At 37.1% G+C, this 23,098-nt stretch overlaps 1 protein-coding gene across 4 annotated transcripts in view; it reads right to left on the minus strand.

Moving 5' to 3' along the window:
- Nucleotides 1-2,384: 2,384 nt before the first annotated feature.
- Nucleotides 2,385-23,098, minus strand: part of USP33 (ubiquitin specific peptidase 33) — a 65,118-nt gene continuing 44,404 nt past the window's right edge. For all 4 annotated transcript variants that reach the window (XM_045477918.1, XM_045477916.1, XM_045477919.1 and 1 more), the window contains 9 exons: nucleotides 21,056-21,101; nucleotides 20,218-20,398; nucleotides 19,293-19,419; nucleotides 18,447-18,616; nucleotides 17,248-17,329; nucleotides 16,037-16,145; nucleotides 6,247-6,349; nucleotides 3,952-4,020; nucleotides 2,385-3,579 (listed from right to left, as the gene is read on the minus strand). In XM_045477918.1, the coding sequence (XP_045333874.1) occupies nucleotides 3,422-3,579; nucleotides 3,952-4,020; nucleotides 6,247-6,349; nucleotides 16,037-16,145; nucleotides 17,248-17,329; nucleotides 18,447-18,616; nucleotides 19,293-19,419; nucleotides 20,218-20,398; nucleotides 21,056-21,101 (1,045 nt within the window). In that variant the 3' untranslated portion in view covers nucleotides 2,385-3,421. The remainder of the gene's footprint in view (nucleotides 3,580-3,951; nucleotides 4,021-6,246; nucleotides 6,350-16,036; nucleotides 16,146-17,247; nucleotides 17,330-18,446; nucleotides 18,617-19,292; nucleotides 19,420-20,217; nucleotides 20,399-21,055; nucleotides 21,102-23,098) is intronic.

The raw sequence follows: 23,098 nt of genomic DNA on the forward strand, positions 1-23,098 counted from the left end.
TCATGACCTAAGCCGATGTCAAGAGTCAGGACACTTAACCAACTGAGCCACCCAAGTGCCCCTGGTATTTTAGTATCACAACAACCCCAGATAGTAGATACTCATTTTACAGATGAGAAAACCAACATCAGGGAATGTGTCAAGGTTTACAGCTAGTAAGTGGCAGAGCCAGGACTCAAAAATGAGCAATTTAACTACATTAGATTGACTGCATTAATGGCATTAATTGTTCATCTCTCTCTGTATCCACACCTTTTGCCATGTGACTTTGCAGTTCCTCTCATTAAAAGTAGACTGTATTCCCACATCCCTTGATTCCAGGTTCCACCATGTAACTTGGTTTGGCCAATGAGTTGTTAGCAGATAGGACACATGCAGAGGCTTGAAAACAACTTGCTCCTCTGCCATGAACAAGAGAACGTGCCTGGGTTAGCCTGGTGAAGGACACAAGAAACAGAGCCCAATTCAAGACAAATGAGTGAGCCCAGCCAACGCCCAACTTGAATGCAAATACATGAGTGAGCCCAGTGGAGACCAGCCACAGCCTGATTTGCTGAACTCCACAAACTTGTAAAATAACTAAATGTTTTTGTATACCACTGAGTTTTTGTGGTTGTTATATAGCATTTTTGCACCAGAAGTTAACCAATACATTCACTGGACTCCAGAGCCCATTCTAATAACTATTTATACTGCTTTTTCAAACTTTTGAGTTTTAGGTGACTGACATATGAGCATATATATTTGGCACAGATCTTGGGGTTGAGAGTTTGAGCCCCACATTGTATGTAGAGATTGCTTTAAAAAAAAAAAGTGAGAGCTGAAAGCAAGGGAGTGAGTGAACCCTCTAAATAGGGAGATATGCGGAGGAAGAAAATGGATAAAATGCAGCACCAGGCAAGTTTAAAGAAGGAAGTTTCAGGATATAATAGTGGCTGAGAAACAGTAATTGGATTCTCTAAATGGAAATTTACTTGTGACTTCTGAAAGAAGCATAGATTTTGAAGTAAGACACATCTGGGTTTGAATTCTGACACTTAGTTGTGTGTACTTGGGCATATTAATCTGTGCCAAACATTTGCATTAGTAGGAATTCAGCATTAGTAGTGATTAATAGTAGCTGTGTTATCATTAAAATAGTCTTGAACAGTGGCCTGGGTTTTTTCCCCTAAAAAAATAGTTTCTTGGGGCACCTGGGTGGTTCAGTCGTTTAAGTGTCCAACTCTTCATTTTGGCCTAGGTCATGATCTCACAGTCCTGGGATTGAGACCTACACTGGACTCCACACTGGGTGTGGAGTTTGCTTAAGATTCTCTCTTTCCCTTGGGTGCCTGCATGATTCAGTCTGTTAAGCATCTGACTTTGGTTCAGGTCATGACTTCACAGTTTGTGAGTTCAAACTGTGTGCTACCACATCAGGCTCTGCTGACAACTCAGAGCCTGGAGCCTGCTTCACATTCTGTGTGTCTCTCTCTGCCTCTTCCCCCACTATGCTCACTCACACACACTCTCTCTCTCTCTCAAAAATAAATAAACATTAAAAAAAAAGATTCTCTCTCCCTCTCCTTCTGCTCCTCCTCTGTACATGCACTTTCCCTCTCAAAAAAAAAAAAAAAAAAAAAAAAAGTTTCTTACCTAATCCCCTTACATGCAATCCTTCAAAACGGTAACAAGTATATTCAAACTTATCATCTTGGAGAGTTACAGGAGTAGCTTCAAAATACAGGGAAATTACCTCTTTCTGATATAATTAATCACACATAATCTTCCAAAGTTTGTTATGAAAATAGTAATGCTAATAATGAATGTGACTAATACTATCATCTGTTTCAAAAGAATTCATTGGGAGATATTATAAAATGGTGAATAAGCACTGGTATGAAGTTACATTGACTGGAGTTGGGAGTCCCCATCTGCCACTTCTTTGCTGTGTAACTTGGGGCAAGCCACTTGATCTAAGTCATAACACTGTAATAAGGATTAAATATAAGTAAAGCACTTTAGTAAGGTGGCTGAAACATCATAAATATTCAATAAACGACAAGCACTATTAAAAACAAACCTTTTTTGACTATCTCTTAAATACCAAATTACAATATACTCTGGTGATTCAGAGTTGGATACAACATCATTAAATCTGTGAAGAGGATCATAATGTAACTACGAGGAAGAAGAAATCTGAAAGCTAGATACATCTTTTTAAAAATTCAAATACATCTTAATGCTGATTAATTAAGCTCGCTGTTTCATTAAACATCAAAACTTTACTATACCAAATGACTTATTTTGCCTACCTGTGATTAAGAAATAACAGGAAGACATTAATATTAACAAACTTTATACCTTTCACACTTAATATTCATCAAGTCAATTCAACACCCAAGTTACACATTTTAAAATCATTTTTATTGAACTAATTTTAACAACACTGTTTTAGCTGGTGGCAGTTGCCCCACACCAAAACAAACCCATCATGAATGCTATTCAACATCCTCAAAGTAATCCAGTTTGTTTTTGTACTTGGAATATAGTTAAAGTTTTGACATCACATAATCAAGCAAATAGCAGTGCATACTATATTATCCAAAAAGACTTTATGCATTTCATTAAAAAAATCATTTTGCAAGTGTCTTTAGCTTTATCAACAATCTCATCAACACATTCCATACTTCATGCTCTCAAAATAAAAAGTGCCCTAAAACTAACTCTAAGTTTTTTACTAATATTAATGAATACTATCCAGGGTTACAGGAATTGAAGTTTAACCTTTTACAGTATAAGAGGCAATAAGTTACTGATAACTGCTGACACAAATTCCACTCAAACTAAATACATCCTTGATACATTCAAAAAGACATTTTGTAAATATTAATATGCTAGTTTATATGCTGCAGTGCAAAAGAAGTGACACCTTAACGTTTCCTGAGCTTTAGGAAATTACCATTTTTCTGACTACAACTTTCAATTTAAAATAGGCTCTTTATTATATGAAGCCATGTCAAAACTATACAATTAAATTAGGTTTCTGGAGAACTGAAATGATTGGTCAGAGTTATGGTATTTTAAGGTAATGAAAAAGTTTCCAAAGCAAAAGTATTTACAAAACTACAAAGGATACTATGGATTTGCATGTAGTATAAAGGTCAAAGATAACCTACTGATTACCAAATGATCACAATTATCCCTTCTCTTTCAAAAATATCACACTGAAAGACTTTACGGTAAGTTATCTAGCATTAAATATACCAACCTGTAGTATATCATACATTTTAACACATTCTTCCATAATGCCCAGTAAGAAGGAATAAGAGATAAAATATTAAAAATCAAGAAAATAAACATGTTTTTAGGAATGTTTTTGCATGTGTATGCGAGAGAAAATGAAAATGATTTCTCATTAGAACTTTCTATATCCTCAAAATTACAAGGACCGAGTTTCTACTTCAATTTTTTCTTCTGCTTGCAGACTATCAGGGTCAACATGAACAACTGGAGGTCGTAGGATAACTTCGGGCCCTCCACCATATATAGACTGTAGAAAATTCCATGTTTCTTCTGAAATCTGACCAGAATCTGCTCCTAAAATTAAGTGCAAACAGAATAATATTTACAACCCTACATATTCATATTGCAAAAACATTCATAATGTACCCTCCCCCCAGCATGAATACTCCAGGGATAACTGAGAACTTGTGGAACATGAATTTTCAGATTACCAGCCCATATTGTTATAAGCTGCAACATATGGTCTGTCTTAAGTACTCTTTCCTAGCTCATACAAAAGCCTTAAAACCTTTGCTCAAATAACAAACACTGGCAACTTTTAGGCAAGTATTTGTCCTACTTCATGTATGAATTATATCATTGAGCTGCGTAAAAAACGTGGCACAGATGGCTAGTAATGATATATTCTTAATAGTGACAAATAGTTTAAATATTAGTCAAACTTACCTTGCCTGAGCATTACATTGCCACATTTAGTGACTGCAATTTTAGTGTTATCAATAGGACCTGGAGGATCTAAGTCAAAAGGAAAAACAAATGATCAAAATGCATACTTTTCAAAGGAATGCACCAAAGAATTACATACTTCTGTGCTTGAGATAGTTGAGGAATGTAACTATATAATCACACTGATTATTATAGTGAATTCTGAACTGTCTTCTGAGCTTCTTTTTGGGTCTTTTTGGTTCCCCCAAAACAAAACCAAGAAAGAAAGGGGGAGAGAGGCTCTCTCACTACCATCCAAAATCTCAATCTTAACTATCCATCTGAGGATCACAGGTTAAAATGCACTTTTAAAAAATAAATAAATAGGGGCGCCTGGGTGGCGCAGTCGGTTAAGCGTCTGACTTCAGCCAGGTCACGATCTTGCGGTCCGTGAGTTCGAGCCCCGCGTCAGGCTTTGGGCTGATGGCTCAGAGCCTGGAGCCTGTTTCCGATTCTGTGTCTCCCTCTCTCTCTGCCCCTCCCCCGTTCATGCTCTGTCTCTCTCTGTCTCAAAAATAAATAAACGTTAAAAAAAAATTTTTTTTAAATAAAAAAAAAATAAATAAATAAAGTAAAATAAAATTCACTTTTAATACTATAAAAGAACAATTCTTTTGTAATTTAAAAAGAAATCATGTAGGGGTGCCTGGGTGACTCAGCTGGGTAAGCATCCAACTTGGGCTCAGGTCATGATCTCGAGGTTCGTGAGTTCGAGTCCTGGATTGGGCTCTGTGCTGACAGCTCAGAGCCTGGAACTTGCTTTGGATTCTGCATCTCCCTGTCTCTCTGCCCCTCCCCTGCTCACGCTCTCTCTTTCTCTCAAAAATAAACATTAAAAAAATTATTTTTTAAAAAGAAATCATGTGGGGCGCCTGGGTGGCGCAGTCGGTTAAGCGTCCGACTTCAGCCAGGTCAGGATCTCGCGGTCCGGGAGTTCGAGCCCTGCGTCGGGCTCTGGGCTGATGGCTCAGAGCCTGGAGCCTGTTTCCGATTCTGTGTCTCCCTCTCTCTCTGCCCCTCCCCCGTTCATGCTCTGTCTCTCTCTGTCCCAAAAATAAATAAACGTTGAAAAAAAAAAATTAAAAAAAAAAAAAAAAAAAAGAAATCATGTAATTCTCGATTTATTTCAGATTGTCATTATTTAAACTAAAAACATTACAAAAGCATTATAAAATGAAATGTTAAAATACATCCTTCTTTAATTTAAGGGGGAAAAACACCCATTTTCCCCTTGAATACAAAATACAAAAGGACAGTGCGTGTTCATTACTAAAATCTGAAGGAAAAAAAAAGGCACAAGGAAGAAAAAATACTGTAATCCCATTACAGAGAGATAAGCAGGTTTAATATCTGTGGGGTTTTTTGCCTTTGCATATGTTTGCCATTTTTTTTAAATATAAAAGTTTCAGAGGACGTATACAGTATTGCAACCATTTTCATATATCAAGAACATCTTTTTACACATACTGTCACAAAAATTATTTTTAAATTTTTATAATGTTTATTTATTTTGAGAGAAAGTGCATGCAAGTGGGGGAGGGGCAGAAAAAGAGGGAGAGAGAAGTCCCAAGCAGGCTCTGCACCCTCAGCACACAGCCCAGTGTGGGGTTCAATGCCACAAACCATGAGATCATGACCTGAGCTGAAATCAAGAGTGAGACATTTAACCAACTGAGCTGACCAGGCGCCCCACAAATTTGTTTTTAAAGTCCACAAAGTAGTAATGGTTAAACCATTATGTAACCAATGTTGGGAAGATTTTTTTTAACTTTTCGATATTAAGATTATAGACTAATTTTGTTCGGTTCCTCTATTCCTGCTCTGAATATGCTATAATTCATGAAATAGGTTTAAAGCATTTATATAACCAGAATATAAACTAGACTGTTAGATCTTTTTCTCTTTTGCTCACTGGTATATAATCCCAAGTGCACACAGATACTCAAAAAGTATTTGTTAATTAAAAAAAAAAAAAAATCAACAAAGAATTTCTTTTTTTTTTTTTTTAATTTTTTTTTAAACGTTTATTTATTTTTGAGACAGAGAGAGACAGAGCATGAACAGGGGAGGGGCAGAGAGAGAGCGAGACACAGAATCTGAAACAGGATCCAGGCTCTGAGCTGTCAGCACAGAGCCCAACACGGGGCTCGAACTCACGGACCGTGAGATCATGACCTGAGCCGAAGTCGGACACTTAACCGACCAAGCCACCCAGGCGCCCCAACAAAGAATTTCATTTTTCAGTTAACCACTTACCTCCATCTTTACCCTTCACAAAACTTTCCCATTCTCTAAACCACTGCATACTGATGCAATAAAAAGTAGCTGGAGAGTCCTCCTCTTGGAATGCTCTGTTTAGCTATAGGAAGAAAAAATATCAGTCACCTAATATCTAAAACTTGTTTTATAGCAGAATACAACCATTCTACTTTAGCATCTGAGAAGGCCAGTTCCTCATAAAGAATGTGATGTACATTGATGCTAAGTTATCTTAGTACCACAGTAACACTATTAATAAACAAGTCTAGGTTATGTCTCAAAATTTACAAGTATACACAAAAGGAGAATCAAAGACAATAACTGAAAATGGTCAAGGTAAGTCTTCAAAACAAATACTCTACATATTTATTAAAAATCAAATGTGTAAATCTTATTTAAACATATCATATCCACTGTCTACCCTTTACTTCTGTTCACTTAAGATATTAGTGGACATGTTGCTATTACAAACACAATGCTGCAATGAATTACAAGCACAGTGCTGCAAAGAATAATCTTGTACATGTCATTTCACCAACAATATACATATATGTATAGGACAAATTCCCAAAAGTGGTGGGACAAAAGTCCCTAAAGTTGTTCCATTCCCTCTTCTAAGGCCTAAGGAAATGAGTATGTGACTCATCTAGGCAAAACTCTACTAGAAATGGAAATCTTCAGGAGCGATCTAATGGTGAGAATGAAGTCACTCCAATGTCAATTTTGTTAGCTACATACTCAGAACTAGCCTGGATCCTAAAATTCTGGAGAGGTTGGTTATTCAGTTTTACCTTTTGATAAATTTCTTTTTTGCTTAAGTTAGCTAATGTGGGCTACTACTGCTTTCAACTAAAGAAGCTGAAATGATAGAAAAACTAGTATGAAAAGAAAGGTGGAGGCAAAGAGCTTGGGAAAGATGAAGGGTATCTGAAATTTATCTACCTGTTATTCGTGTGAATAGACAGGAGACTCTTAAAAATATTTCATTATGGGTAACTAAATGCCCATGGTACATACTATTTGAGGACAAAGACAGCCAAATTCAGATAATGTCTCTCCTAGAATCAAATCTAGTAAAACCCTGCCATTATCCCCAAAGATCCTTATAATAGCACAGAAGTACCTCCATGATCTGGCTCCATGATTTGACTTCATCTTCTAATACTTTCTTCATCATGTATTCACTTGTAGTCACATAGACCTCTTTGTTATTCCCAGAACCAAGTATTTACATTCCTGTTTCTTAAAGCTTTTACATGGCCATCACTCCTTTTCACGCTTATCTGAAAACCTTCCACACCTCCTTCAAGTCTTTGCTTACATGTCACCTTCTCAATAAAGGCCTATCTTGATCACCCTTTTTGAAATTGCACCTGACACCTCCCATCATCACTGTACTATGTTCTAGTACACTGTTCTATTATTTTCCTTTTCCACAGAAGTCATTACCTTTCAATACATCATGTATTATTTATTTATTAAAGTTATTTGAGGGCAAGGATCTTTCTGAGATATAAGATAGTTGCTTCCACAGAACAATGAAAGGCAATGAAAAACACTGTGGCTGTCTGATGGTTAACAAAGAAATCAAAGTATGTCTGTCTCAAGGAAGAGAATTAAAGTTGGGACTTTCTATGATGCACAATTTATCCCTAGAGAATGGAGATTTCTGAAATGTAATGTCAGATTGATTATACCAATTAAATACACTTAACACATAGCTTTATCAGGTTTGAATACTTTCAGGACTTCATTTTTGGCATTAGGATATTTCTTATGTGTCTAGGTGGGGTTTTTAAAATATTTAGTTAACTACAACCACCTCATTAATTTAAAGATACATGTTGGGGCGCCTGAGTGGCTCAGTCGGTTTGAGCATCCGACTCTTGATTTTAGCTCAGGTCATGATCTCATGGTTTGTGAGTTCAAGCCCCTCATCAGGCAGGCTCCATGCTGACAGTGTGGAGCCTGCTTGGGATTTTCTCTCTCTCTGTCTCTCTCTCTCTGTCTCTCTCTCTCTCTCTCTGCTCCTCCCCAACTCATCCTCATGCTCACTCTCAAAAAAAAAAAAAAAACACTTAAAAAAAAAGATACATGTTTTGTTCTACTTCAGGTTAATTTCTCTAAACTGTTGCCCTAATAGTTGTTCCTCCCCTCTAGTCTCTTCTAAAATAAATATGCAGTGCGTGGGTGGCTTAGTCAATTAAGCATAGGACTCTTGATTTCAGCTCAGGTCATAATTTCATGGCAAGTCCTGAGTCAGGCTCTACCCTGGGCTCAATCTCTCAGTCATCTTCCTCACTGGGTGTGGAGCCTGCTTGGGATTCTCTCTCCCTCTCCAACTGTCCCTCCCCCAGTTGCTCACATGCTCTGACTCTCTCAAAAAATTTTTTTTAATTAAAAAAATAAAATAAAATTACCTATTAGAAAATCATTGGATTCTATATCTATCCAACATGTTGAAACTTCTGTTTTCCATCTGTTTATCCTTGTGTTTCATTTTAGGAGAAACTCTGCAAAACCTTTCAGTACACCACTTTGCTCTCCAGCATTATTTATGCTGCTTCCAATCAACTCATCTGTTGAGTTTTGTTTTTATGATATAGTATCTTTATGTCTTTATCTGAGGATCAACTGTAATTTTTTAATGTTTATTTATTTTTGATATAGCACGGGGGGGGGGGGGGGGGGTAGAGAGAGAGAAGGGGACAGAGGAACCAAAGCGGGCTGTGCGCTGACAGCAGTGAGCCCAATGCAAGGCTCAAACCAAACTGTGAGATCATGACCTGAGCCAAAGTCAGATGCTCAACCGACTGGGCCACCCAGGTACCCCCAATTGTGTCTATTTTAAAGCTTAATTTAAGAAATCACAATTCTATGGATTAGAAACTACCTAAGATAATTCCTTCTTTAACTGACCCACATCTCCTTATTTACTGCTGTATCCACGCAAAAACCTTTATGCTTGTTGCCTTATACAATGCAGGGGACAGAATGCTGAGGTTATTATTGGTGTCTGCCACTTTCAAGCTTGAAATCTGTATGATATTTCCTGTGGCCTTTGGTTTGCTTCTTCAACCTGATCCTATCTACTTTTTCAATTTTTCAGAAACTCTACTTAAGTTCCAGTGTACCAAGGGCACCTATATTTGTACTCCAGTGTTAAGTTTTACACTCACACACTGTTTTCTTTTTTTTTTGGGGGGGGGGGGAATGCATGGGTGGCTTAATCTATAGAGCATCCAACTCTTGATCTCAGGGCTGTGAGTTTAAGTCCAACACTGGGCATGGAGCCTGCTTTAAAAGGCGGGGGGGGGGGGGGGGGGGGCGGAGTAAATTTATAGTTTTGCAACACAACAATAAACCAGTTTAGAATATTTCTGACACCCCAAAAAGTTCCCCTGCACCATCCTACAATCAATCTCTTATTCTCAGCCCCAGGAAACCACTGATGTACATTGTCTTCATGGTTTCCCACTTTTCAGATATTTCATATAAATGGAATTCAACATCACATAGCCTTTTCACATCTACTTTCCCCTGGCCTAATGTTTCTGAGATTCATCCATGCTGCTGCATGCATCAATACTCCAATCTTCTTTACTACCAGTAGTATTCCATTATAGAGCTATACATTTTGTTTATCCATTTGCCAGCCGATAACATTTCAATGGTTTCCAGTTTAGGTCAATTATGACCAATACTGCTATGACCATCTGTACACACGTTTCTTTTCTATTATTTTTAATGTAAGCTTTACGCCCAAGATGGGGCTTGAACTCATGACCTCAAGTCACATGCTCTACAGACTGAACCAGCCAGGCACACCTTCTGTGAACATAAGTTTTTGTGAACATAAGTTTTCATTTCTCTGGAGTAAATACTCAGAAGTGACACTGCTGAGTCACGTGCACTTATGCTTATTAAACCTAGAAGAAACTGCCAATCTATCATTTGGCATGTAACATTTTGCATTCCCACCAGCATGTGACGATTCCACTTGCTCTGCATTTTTGTAAGCACTTGATATTATCCAGTTATTCTAAGAATTGTGTGATGGTATTTCACAGGTTTTAACTTGCATTTTCCTAATGATTGCTGATAGTGTACCCTTTTGTGTGTTTACTAGTCACCCCTTCTTAGAGAGAATGTCTACTAAAATATTTTCCGTGGGGCACCTGGGTGGCTCAGTTGGTTAAGCAGCCAACTCTTGATTTCAACTCAGGTCATGTTCTCACAGTAGTGAGATCGAGCCCCACGTCAGGCTCACATTCATGGGAGTCACTGACCTTATCATGTGGCATCACCTAAAAGCTGCTGGCCTATTGAAGACTCAGTTTTTGTGCATGGGTGGCAAAATTTTGTGGGGTTGGTACTGTCCTCTGTGGTATGGTATATGCTCCAAACTAGAAATCAGTATATGGTATTTTCCCCATAACCAGAATACATGAGGCTAGATACCAGGTAAAGAAAGTACCTAATGACATACTCACAAATCTTTGCTTCTCATCTCCACAACTTTGGCCTCTACTAGTTTGGAGGTATTCAATTCCACAGGGAAACAACAATGGTTTTCTGAACTAAAAGTTGAAATACTCTTCTGGTTATGTATGGTTCCTCTAGTCACTGAACCAAGAGGCAGAGTGGGTTACAGTACTGGGTATTTAAAGGCTGAAATAAAATGGCCACTATACAACAGGAACAAAGAGGCTTATGTCTGAAAACCAGATTATACCTACTGTATTAGTTTCAGAGGGCTACTGTATAACAGATTACCATACACTTGGTATCTGAAAACAGATATTTAATCTTCCAAAGTTCTGGAGAACAGAAGCCCAAAATCAAGGTGTAGGCAGGAACATACGTTAGGGAAGATTTTAGGGGAAATTCTGTTCCTTGCCTCTTAAAGTTTCTGCTTTGTGGCTATATATTCCAAGCTCTGCCTCCTGCCTATATATGGCTTTCAGCTCTTCTGAGTCTCTTTCTTCTGTAAGTCTTTTTATAAGGACATTGATCATTGAATTTAGGGTACATGCATATAATCTACAATGATCTCATCTCAAGATCCTTAAGTTAATTACATATGCAAAACCCTTTTTCAAATCAGGTCATATTCACAATTAAGGTGAACTCACAGAGATTAGAACATGGATATATCTTTTTGGGGGGACCGCCATTCAACCCACAGCAAGCACCATTCAGTGTTTCCAAACCCAGAGGTTAAAAGCTAATAGGCAACTAGAGAAATCTAAACCAGGCAAGATTACAAAGACCTCAGATTCTTCAGTAATGATGGTCTGGGTAAATACAACCACAACCAACTTAAGTGCTGATTGAGAAAACAGAGAATATGAAATGGGTAAATGATCAGCTGTACATACATATTTCTTCCTTACCGCATATACATATCTGTAAACATTTAGCAAATTTGTAAATAATTACAAATTTACTTTTCTTCCTCTACTATTTCATATAAGGTATACTGGTTGTAGTTAATCTTATAGTTTATTCTTCACAGTACGAAAGGGATATTATGACTGAACTGACTGAACTAAAGATGAATGACTAACATCCAAAAATGGATATAGTGACTCATAGAACTTTGAGTCTCCCAAGTTTAGGAAAATGTAAACGCAGCATGTATTGGTACATGAGCTGGTTGCACGGTGTTAAACAGAAACATGATATTGTTGCTACTGCTGTTGCTTACATGTATGAATACTGAGGTGACAAGAGACAGACTTTACTGTACAGCCGATAAAGCATCATTTCCATTCATTCTTACACTCCCTTCTGTGAAGAAGAGAAGCCTACATTTTCCAGGATCCCATGCCAGGAGTACTACAGATTAGGCATTATCAATGATCTATGCAATATATAGAAGGCACAAAAGAAAGCAACTTCTCCCCTCTGGTGGCAGCTGTGAGTAGGACTGAAGCATCCACAGATGGCATAAATAGGATTTTGCCACTACTGCCAAGCATCTTCCCGAGAATCCTTTACTTGGTATCACAGGCAGCTAACATCTTTAAAAGCAGCAGCATCTTGTGTCTTATGAGCATCCTGAGAATAACCCACCAGGGTCCGGAGATTAGCAGGTTATCAAGTTTAATAGATTTCTGAGCATTATTCTGAGAATTACCAGTGGCAAACAGTTGAGATAATTTCCAGGGACTGCACAATTTTAAATTTTTTAACTTGGAAACGATCTCAAACTTACAGGAAAACTCCAATATGACACAAAGAAATTTCCTTTACTTAGACCATGGAGAGTAAGCTGCTAAGCAAATGTTCCTTTCCTCCAAACATCTTGGTGTACATTTCATACACACAAGGACATTTTCCTATGCAACAGAAATGACTAAAAGTTGGAAATTAACATTGATATGAACCAGCCACTTCTCTAAGGAAGGCTGGTACCTTTTAGTGAAGAAAGATGTTAAGAGGCCAGGACCTGATGAAAGCTAGGTATTTTCAATCCTATTGGAATTAGCATTGCTCCCAGGCCTTTCAGTGACACAGGTAGGGAATTAACATATATACACATCCATCTGCTTCTATACGTGTGTACACATACACACATTTGTACCTCTGTATGTATGTATGTATGTATATATGTATCACCATGAGTTCACAAAGATACCTATAAGTCCAATCTAGTAACACAATCCATTTTAGTTTTCTCCCTTTGCATACCTGTAACTCTTATCTGACAATGAGAAATGTGGCTCTCACTATACTTATTATTTGATCAACTCTACATATGGAATCCATCCCTCAATCCTATCACCCACTGCACCCCAACCCCCAGCCAACATGGGTATCCATTTTCACTTACCTGGGCTCCAACCCCCTTGACTGGGTCCACACAAGAAGCTCTCCTTAACCTGTTTGGGCTCTGAAACCCCCACGGGCCACCTCTCCTACCTCCAGCATGGCAGCCTATCCCACTTCTAGATACCTTAAGAGTCAGCAATAAGTCTAGGTAGCAATAAGTAAGTATCTTCAAAGTACTGTTGTCAGTAGCACAGTTCCAACTTTTTATTTATGGTCCAAACACCATAAATGGTCTTCTTGACCTTCACTGCCTAGTCCTTTCAGTAGTTAAGTATTTCTTTGCCTATATTCCTATTATATTCAAAATACTTACAATAACTTCTGTTCCCCCAACCATAATGGATATAGTCATTAACCATTTATTCAAGCATTCATGGAATGAACTATTTTATGTGTGTGTGTGTGTGTGTGTGTTTATTTATTTCTGAGAGAGACAGAGCATGAGCAGGGAAGGGGCAGAGAGAGAGGGAGACACAGAATCCAAAGCAGGCTCAGAGTCCAACACGGGGCTCGAACTCGTGAACTGCGAGATCATGACCTGAGCCTAAGACAGATGCCCAACCAACTGAGCCACCCAGGCACCCTGGAGTGAACTATTTTAAATATTCAACTATAACTTGCCTCCTTAAATTTAGGAAACAAATGAGGCCTAAGCACAATACACAAATTGATACCTATATTATCTTCCTGTGTGTGTGAAAACTTCTTTACTTTAGGCAAGGGCACACACAATAAATTCTAAATCCATGAAGAAAAGCAAGTATGTATACATGTGTATGATGTGTGAACATGTGCTGGGCAGCCATAACATGGAACATACTGTTCATGTCTTGTCTTTTAATGTTTATTTATTCATTTAGAGAGATAACAAGCAGGGGAGGGGCAGGGAGAAAGGGTGAGAAAGAATCCTCAACAGGGTCCAAGCTGTCAGCACAGAGCCCGACATGGGGCTCAATCCCATGAACCAACTGAGCCACCCAGGTACCCCCATCTCTTGTCTATTTAACAAGTTCCTCTCCTTTTTTACTGAAAGAATCTCAATTTTCTCTTAAAAAACAACCCATCCCTCCACCAATACAGTCTTAGTAGGATTATCAATGCACATGGTTCTCAGGTGACTGAAACTCTACTAGGATTCTCTACTGGAACTTTGGACCATAAATAAAAAGTTGGAACTGTGCTACTGACAATAGTACTTTGAAGATACTTACTTACTGTTACCTAGATAAATGGAACTGTACTAGTCCTTGTCCATAAATCCTGGTTGTTTATTTTTTTTTTAGTGTTTACTTATTTATTTTGAAAGACAGAGCGCATGTGTGCAGCGGAGGGACAGGAAAGAGGGGGGGGGGGTGGGGGGTGGGGGGGAGAGGGGGAGACGGGGAGAGAGAGAGAGAATGAGAATGAATCCCGAGCAGGCGCCATGCTGCCAGCACGGAGCCGAACATGGGGCTCCAACTCATGAATTGTGAGATCATGACCTGAGCTGAAACCAAGAATCAGATGCTCAACTGACTGAGCCACTCAGGCACCCCCATAAAACCTAGCAGTGTATATAAAATCATCATCATCACCATCTAGACTGGTAATCTGCTATAATTAACCAGTGATACTACAACAGTTTCTCCTCTTTACTTACTTAATTACCTATGAATTACTTCATTTTGCCTCTCTGAATTAGTGCATATCATTAGTGCATGTTTAAATATGTCTTTTTTCCTCAACCACTATAGTATTTTAAAACTTCAGAGCCTAAGACCATCAAACAGCTCTAAGCACACAGAAAAACCTTGAATTTGCATATGGATGGGTCATTCAGTCAGCATATACACATTAAATGATTCTGAGTATACCTGACACATAATGTTACATTAGCTTCAGGTGTACAACATAGTGATTCCATGTTTACACATTATACTGTATTCACGACCAGTGTAGCTACCACCTATCTTGATCCATCGCTCTTACGGTAGCATTGACTACATTCTTTCGTGACTTATTCATTCCATAACCACAACCTATATATATATCCCTGTATCGCCCACCTCTCCCCCATTTTTAAATTTTAAATTAAAATGGTTTTTAATTTACTTGCATGTTGATCCTTTTCAAAAAGTAGATAATCCAATTTACTTTCAAATCATCAAAGGCTGTATTGGTAAGTCTGTGAAAACTGCACAGATACAGTTTAAACTTCCTTAAAAAATCAAATAGATTGGGGTGCCTGGTGGCTCAGTCGGTTAAACGTCCGACTTCAGCTCAGGTCACGATCTCGTGGTCCGTGAGTTCAAGCCCCGCGTCGGGCTCTGGGCTGATGGCTCAGAGCCTGGAGCCTGCTTCCGATTCTGTGTCTCCCTCTCTCTCTGCCCCTCCCCCGTTCATGCTGTCTCTCTCTGTCTCAAAAATAAATAAAACGTTAAAAAAAAAATTAAAAAAAAAAATCAAATAGATTATTAAAAAAAACACACAAGCAGACAAAAACCTGGTTGTTTAGCTCTTCCTACTGATTCTGTAATGACCTTCATGTTGTTGCTTGCAATCAAGGAATGCTTCTTAATATACTCATTTTGAGGAGTATATTTGAAAGTATAGACAGTCCCACAAAACAATACTATATTTCACAAAAAGATGGAAGTAGAGAATGCAGTCTGGGTAGATACTTCCAGAAAAACACTAAAGGAAACCTGTAATTTACCATTTCAATAAGGAGACTTCTTGCAAGTACCAATCTGTACAACAAAATCTTTTACCAATCCATGAAAACAAAACCCCACAAAAGGAGACCTTAACTCACTAAAATTTTAATGACTTGTTGGAGGTCTCTGGCTGTTACACACCCTGAACACCTACAACTCCTTCATCTAATCATTTCCTTAACATAACGATTCTGCTAATTGTCAGTGATCTTTATCCTAAATCACATTTACAACTTGAAAAGCATAACTTTTACCCGAATAAAAATTTCCAGTTCAGTTTTTCTTCTTTTTTCAATTTTCTCTGCCTCAATTTGACAAGTGTGACAAATGTACAGATGGTTGACAGCTGGTCCTCCTCCATACCTAAAGCAACAAGAATAATTATGATAATGTTAAAGAAAGTTCATGTTCTAGGAAATCTTTACTAGGCTAAATCCCTAGTAAAGAATCAATCGCCACAAAAAAATTCTCAGTCATAATTAAACTAACATAAAAATCAAATAATTGTAACAACTTGATTTTATGTTTATCAGGATGACTATCAATGTATTAAGTAACCTGCTTTATATTTTAACTTTCCCTTACAGCTACTTCTGCTACCAAATACGCTAGAGGTAACAATACAAAGTAAAAGAGGTGGCTTTCAAAAAATTACAATACAACATGTTAATGCAGCCATAGTCTTAAGTTTTAATCAGAAAGAGGCTTTCCCTGGCTTTTAAGTAAGAATTCATGGAATGAATTATTTTCAATATATATATATTTTTGAGAGCGAGTGTGTGTGCATACAAGCGCAGGAGGGGCAAAGAGAGAGAGAGAGAATCTTTTTTTTTATTTTTAACTTTTTCTAATGTTTATTTATTTTCAACAGAGAAACAGTGCACAAGCAAGGGAGGGGCGGGCGGGAGGGAGGGAGAGGGAGGGAGGGAGGGAGGGATGGGGAGAGAGGGAGAGGGAGAGGGAGAGAGAGAGAGAGAGAGAGAGAGAGAGACAACCTTAAGCAGGTTCCAGACTGTCAGCCCAGAGCCCAAGGTAGGGCTTAAACTCATGAACTGTGAGATCATGACCAAAGCCAAAATCAAGAGTACCATGCTCAAATGACTGAGCCACCCAGGTACCCCATATTTTCAATATTTAACTACGGAAAACATAGTAAGAAAATTATACATGAAATATTTTAAAACAAAATTTAAAACTTTAAAATCTCAGACTTAAATATCACCCATATACTTCTACAGATACAGATAATTAGAACATAAAAATCAATTAATTATCTAGACTTGGGCCACGTTAACTATGAAGTCTTCCTGTTCACTTCAGAGTGAATAATGACAGGAAAAAAGAGAATTTTCTACATAAGCGACATAAAGCATAAGGAGCATATGTGAAACAATACAATCCCCTTTTAACAAGTTTCACCAACTGATTTTCATAATACCATATTGTCTGATTTAAAAAAACAAACCTGCTATACAGGTTATCCCAAATGTTCTGAGGCAGCATCAAAACCAGGTCTTCAATATAACCAGCTTTTCGTGGAGGAACGCCTAAAAAAGTTTAGATGGGTGTGTTTCATTCTTAAATTCCTTTATACAACTTTTAAAGGTTAAACTCATTTTTAAACTGATTAATCACTGGCATTTTTCAATCAGTATTCTTAAAAATTAAGTATTTCTGGTGACTACATTCCTAAAAATGAACCTACTTCTTGAAGTAGTTAGAGAAAAATCAGGTAACCAACATCTTCAAGTAATTTATGTAAATCCTTACTAAGCATTGACTGTGTATTGGGGGAAATCAAAGGAAAATAAGAGACACTTTTTCCTTCATGGAGCTTGAGCCAGCAAAAGACATGAGGCACTTATATAACTATAATAAAAGGCAGTCACAGATAAATACCATAAAAAGCTTATGGGGGGATTCAGAACTAGAAGAGCCTTATGTTAGTACTTCAAGTAGGGAAATAATAAGAGATAAATTCACATACAGAAACATTTCAAGGTTTAGGTTTCTATATTCACTATGGGACATTCCTACTATCTCTTGTGGTTTCACTGCAAAAATAGTTAATTAATAAGAATATTGAGTCTTCAACCATGAAATTTAATCAAGGTATCACACTAACATGTTATTTATCATGAGAACAAACACTAACATAGCCAGTCACAAAGGCGTAAGTTATATTTAGCAAATAACTATACAAGGCTTTTTTGTTAAATTCCAAGGAGATGTCCATACTTGGGAAAAGAGCCAGCTATTAATTTAGGCAAAAGGGTAAAAATCATGGATACAAGGGGTAGCTGAATGCCTCTCAGCAGAGAAGAATAATGTGTAATAGAAGTGCTCACTATACTATAACTGGCTGTGTATGGATCTGTCTCTACTATGAAATTAGAAAACAAACAGTGTCTTTGGTATTCTCAGGGTCTAGCACAGGGTTTGGAACAGGTTCTCAATAAATATCTCTCCTATGAAGAGGCTACAGACTGCCTACAAATAGAAGAAAATGCCAATTTCTAAAACTAGAGAATTAAACAGATTTAAGTTGGATGCAGATAAAGAAATGGAAAATAAGTCGAAGAGGAAAACTCTTGGCTCCTTCCTAATCTGTAAATTATTTAAGAGCAAACATCTACCGTTACTTTCCAATTTAGGATTTCTTACCTCCGTGAATACAGAGAAAATCATTATTTGAAATAGGGCCAGGTTCAGCAAAAGTCTTAAATTTATTTAGCCACTGTCGAGAAATGTAAAACTGAAGGAGACTTGGTTCCATTATGTTCAATAAATTTGATATCCTTCGTCTCTCTTTTTGTGCCTCTTCACTGCTCTTCCTATTAAGGACAATGATTCATTAAACTTAATATGCATTTTACTCCATCCGATCAGTTGATGGATTTTTCCTCTTCCTTATTAGACTTAGCACACACAGTAATACTATGAATCTTATTAGGCTTGGGAATTATACAACAGAAATATATTTTGTATCACCCCACCCCTAGCCCCAACTACATTATACACCCCTAATGGGCAACACTGTATCAGAACTACTGGTATCTACATAACCACTGGTATACAGCTGGCGTTCAAATGTTTGCTAATAAAATCAACCTAAATAGTTCATCTACTTTCTTCTTTCAGTAGTTAGTAATCTTTTTACAAGATACTGAAAACTACCAAAGATCTATTTTTATAGTAATACCTCCTTTATTAGCTATTTTAGGAGAAAATCTGGTACTTAACTCCTACTGTCAGAGACTAATTTATTAAAACCAATCTTTCTAAAACAAAATATATTCATTTACCTTTCAACTAAATGATTTATCATTTTCTTAACAAAAGATCATTCTGCATGCAACCTTTCACTTTACTTACAAAATGAAATTAGAAAAAAAAATTTCTAATCTTTACTCAGCAATACATCTTGAAAGTCTTAGAAGTAAAAACCCCAAAGTGAGATGTTCTTTCATATTTGTCAAAATAATCTATCCATGAGAGTTACTTCCTTACCTATAGAAAAGAACATAAGCTTCTGCATTTTGTACAGTAGATTCTGAAACTTCAGTGACACTCTGATCATCAAATTCATACCAGAGATTATTTAAATTGTTTCGGCAGTAAGCAATATAGTGTCCACCTGAATTTGAGTTGAAAAAATTTAAATAATTTCAGCAATACAAGATTAACGGAAGAATTAAAGTACTTTTTGAATCCTCAGTTCCTAGCAGAGACAGAGATATAGCAAGAACTACGCATCTATATTTTTTCCAGTATGTATCCTCACCACCACCACCTGAGGAAATGAAAATAAGGACAAAAATGTAATCTTAAAAAAAGTGAAAAATATAATCTTTTTATTTATTTATTTTGAGAGAAAGAGAAAGTGCAGAAGCAAGGCAAGGAGAGAAGGGGAGAGAAAGAGAGAGGGAGAGAGGGGGAGAGAGAGAGAGGGGGAGAGAGAGGGGGGGGAGAGAGAGAGGGAGGGAGAGAGGGGGAGAGAGGGGGGGGAGAGGGGGAGAGAGGGAGAGAGAGAGAGAGAGAGAGAGAGAGAGAGAGAGAGAGAGAGAATCTCAAGCAGGCTCTGTGCTATTAGCACAGAGCCCAACGTGAGGCTTGATCTCACGAACTGTGATCATGACCTGAGCTGAAATCAAGAGCCAGATGAGCCACCCTGGTGCCCTCCAAAAATGATCATGTTAAAGTCCTTAATATTAAGCTTTATACAAAATATTTCCAGTATTCAAAACTTCATAGCAAAATTATTCAATTACCTAAAATTTTCAGACCTGTTTATAACAACCAAATTAAAATAAAAATAAAAAATAAAAATCTATTTTTACATTTATTTTATTTAATCAGGTCTTATTTAACAGATCAATGCAGACCGTTACTTTTTTTCCCCTGATCTAGACATATGTCAAACCTATATACTTACTACTTGCAGTTCCATGATGACAAATGACTGACAGAAGATCATAGGTAACAATCTGAACTGGACTATCTTTTGCAAGGAATGGCTGAAGATCCAGACCTTCCAGTGGAAATGAAACATGGGTACTGATTTTGGTGGAAAACATCAGTTCATGTCTGAATCTTTTAAGATGGATGCATAAAATCTAACAGAGAAAGATAAGATTATTTAAAATTCTATTGTTTTATATACTAATAAAGGAATCTATTAAATATAGGTATTGAATTAAGTGTCAAGGTTACACATTACCCTACAATGATGATGACCTGATTCTAAACACATCAGAATATGGAAATGGTGAAACCTGGTACTTCCTAACTTCAAACCTGCTGGCTTTTCTAATTTTATATTATACCTGCAAAATCCTATACTGTCTGATTAAACTGTGTTCAACACAGTTTTACAGATAAGGGCACTTAGTTGGTATGTAACTGAGTATTTTTTTCAGTTTATTTTATTTATTTTGAGAGAGAATGCAGTAAAAGCAAGCAGAAGAGGGGCAGAGGAGAGAGAGAATCCCAAGCAGGTTCTGTGCTGTCAGTGCAGAGCCCGACATGAGGCTCCATCCCATGAACCATAAAATCACAACCTGAGCCGAAATCAAGAGTCAGCTGCTTAACCAACTGAGCCACCCAGGTGCCCCATAAGTCAGTATTTTAAAAATGAATAATCCTAATAGGGTATATGAACATAACAACTGGTCAATAGAACCACTCCATTCTTCAACCATGCTACACTGTATTATGTTAATGTTTTACATTCCTGTAACACAAAATGAACTTAATTCTAATAAAGCCCATACCTCAGGAAATTTTTGTACTTTACAAAACTTTACTCCATTCCTTAATCTGGAAAGAGAAAAAAAAAAAAAAAAACAGATTTAAGTAAACCTGTTTCCCATATGAATCTACAAAGTATTTTTAATTTTTTTTTTTAATGTTTATTTCTGAGAGAAAAAGAGACAGAGCACAAGCAGGAGAGGGGCAGAGAGAGGGAGACACAGAATCTGAAGCAGGACGCAGGGCTCACTCACAAAACGTGAGATCATGACCTGAGTTAAAGTCGGACACTTAACCGACTAAGCCACCCAGGTGCCCCAAAGTATTTGTAAATATACAGCAAAATATTTTAGAAAACATAGGGACAAAATATGCTCACTACTGAATTATATGCTACCCATTTAAAAATACATACGAATGACAACAAGGCTATCATTCAGAACAGGAGAGGAAAAAAAAGAGAAAAGAGAAAAATGAAGAAGAAAAAAAATACAATGAAACATTGGAGTCCCTTAATTAAAAAAAAAATATTTAAGCTATCAGTAATATTAATTCAGGGAGTTAGTTCTTGAGGAAAAAAAAACTTTATGTTTATTTACTGAGAGAGAGAGAGAGAGAGAGACAGCAGGGGGAGGGACAGAGAGAGAGAGAGAGCAAGAGAGAAAATCCCAAGCAGGCTCCAGGACTAGATATCACAAACTGTGAGATCATGACCTGAGCCAAAATCAAGAGTCAGATGCTAAGCCGACCCACGCACCCTGAAAATTATTATTATTTTTTTACATTTGTTTATTTTTGAGAGAAAAAGAACATGCACACACATTAGGGACAGGCAGAGAGAGGGGGAGACAGAGGATCCAAAGCAGACTCTGAGCTAATAGCCATGTGGGGCTCAAAACCACAAACCATGATATCATGACCTAAGCCAAAGTCAGACGCTTAACTGACTGAGCCACCCAGGCACCTCCTGAAAACTACTTTTTTAAACAAATGTGCTACTGTCTATGGCCTGGCTATGCCTTTATAACATCCAGATATCAAGTAAAAATGAGTAAAATAAAATCCCAATATATTATATTGGCCAATATATTATATATTGGTCAATATATTATAACCTTTATTACTTAAATTTTATTATTATTTTTAATTGAGGTATACTTGACAGATAACACTGAATTAGTTTCAAGTGTACAATATAATGATTCAATATTTGTATACTTTGCAAAATGATCACTATAGTAATTTTAGTTCACATCATGTGTCACCATATATAGTCACAAAATTTTTTTTTCTTGTGATGAATGAAAATTTTCAACATCTACTGTCTTAGAAAATTTCAAATATGAAATACAGTATTATAAACTATAGTTGCTATGGTGCACATTATATCTCCATGACTTAATTTATAACTGGAAACTTATACCTTTTGATCCTCCTCACCCATTTTTCCCACTTTCCAATCCCACTCTGGCAATAGAATCTTTACTCTTAAATGTAGAAACAAATAACTTGAATTAAAGGGTGGTTAGTATTAATGAGTATTAATATATACTTGACAGGTATCTAATTTGGATTTGGGGCAGATGCAAGGTTCTTTTCCACCTTCACTAGTATCTTTTTCCTAGTTCATGTTGGTTTTCAAGGAAAGTTGTCCCTCCAGGCCAAATCCCTCTTTGTCTATTAGCTACAGCTTCAAGGAGTCAAACTAATAAATACTTCCCAATTCATAAGAGGTGTATGTTCTTTTAGAAAGTACAAAACAGCTTTTAATCCTTACTGACCAAACAGCATACCATTCCTTTTTGGCATGGCGAGAACCAATAGCTACAGATCAACACTTCCCTGGATTATTGCTAAACAGTAAGATGTTTGTTATTATGAAGGTTCTAGTTCTTATTAGGATCCCATTATTTTTCTCTTACAGAGATTCAGACAAATTTCTCAGTTCACACAAACATATCTGCCTTCAATCCTCCAATTACTTTTCTTTTCTAACTTTGCACCACAAAGGCTTAAAAGCTTGAGTTTATTATAAGACTTTTAAAGATTTTTTTTTTTTCCCAACA

Source organism: Leopardus geoffroyi, chromosome C1, assembly GCF_018350155.1.
Source record: "Leopardus geoffroyi isolate Oge1 chromosome C1, O.geoffroyi_Oge1_pat1.0, whole genome shotgun sequence".
Lineage (NCBI taxonomy): Eukaryota > Metazoa > Chordata > Mammalia > Carnivora > Felidae > Leopardus > Leopardus geoffroyi.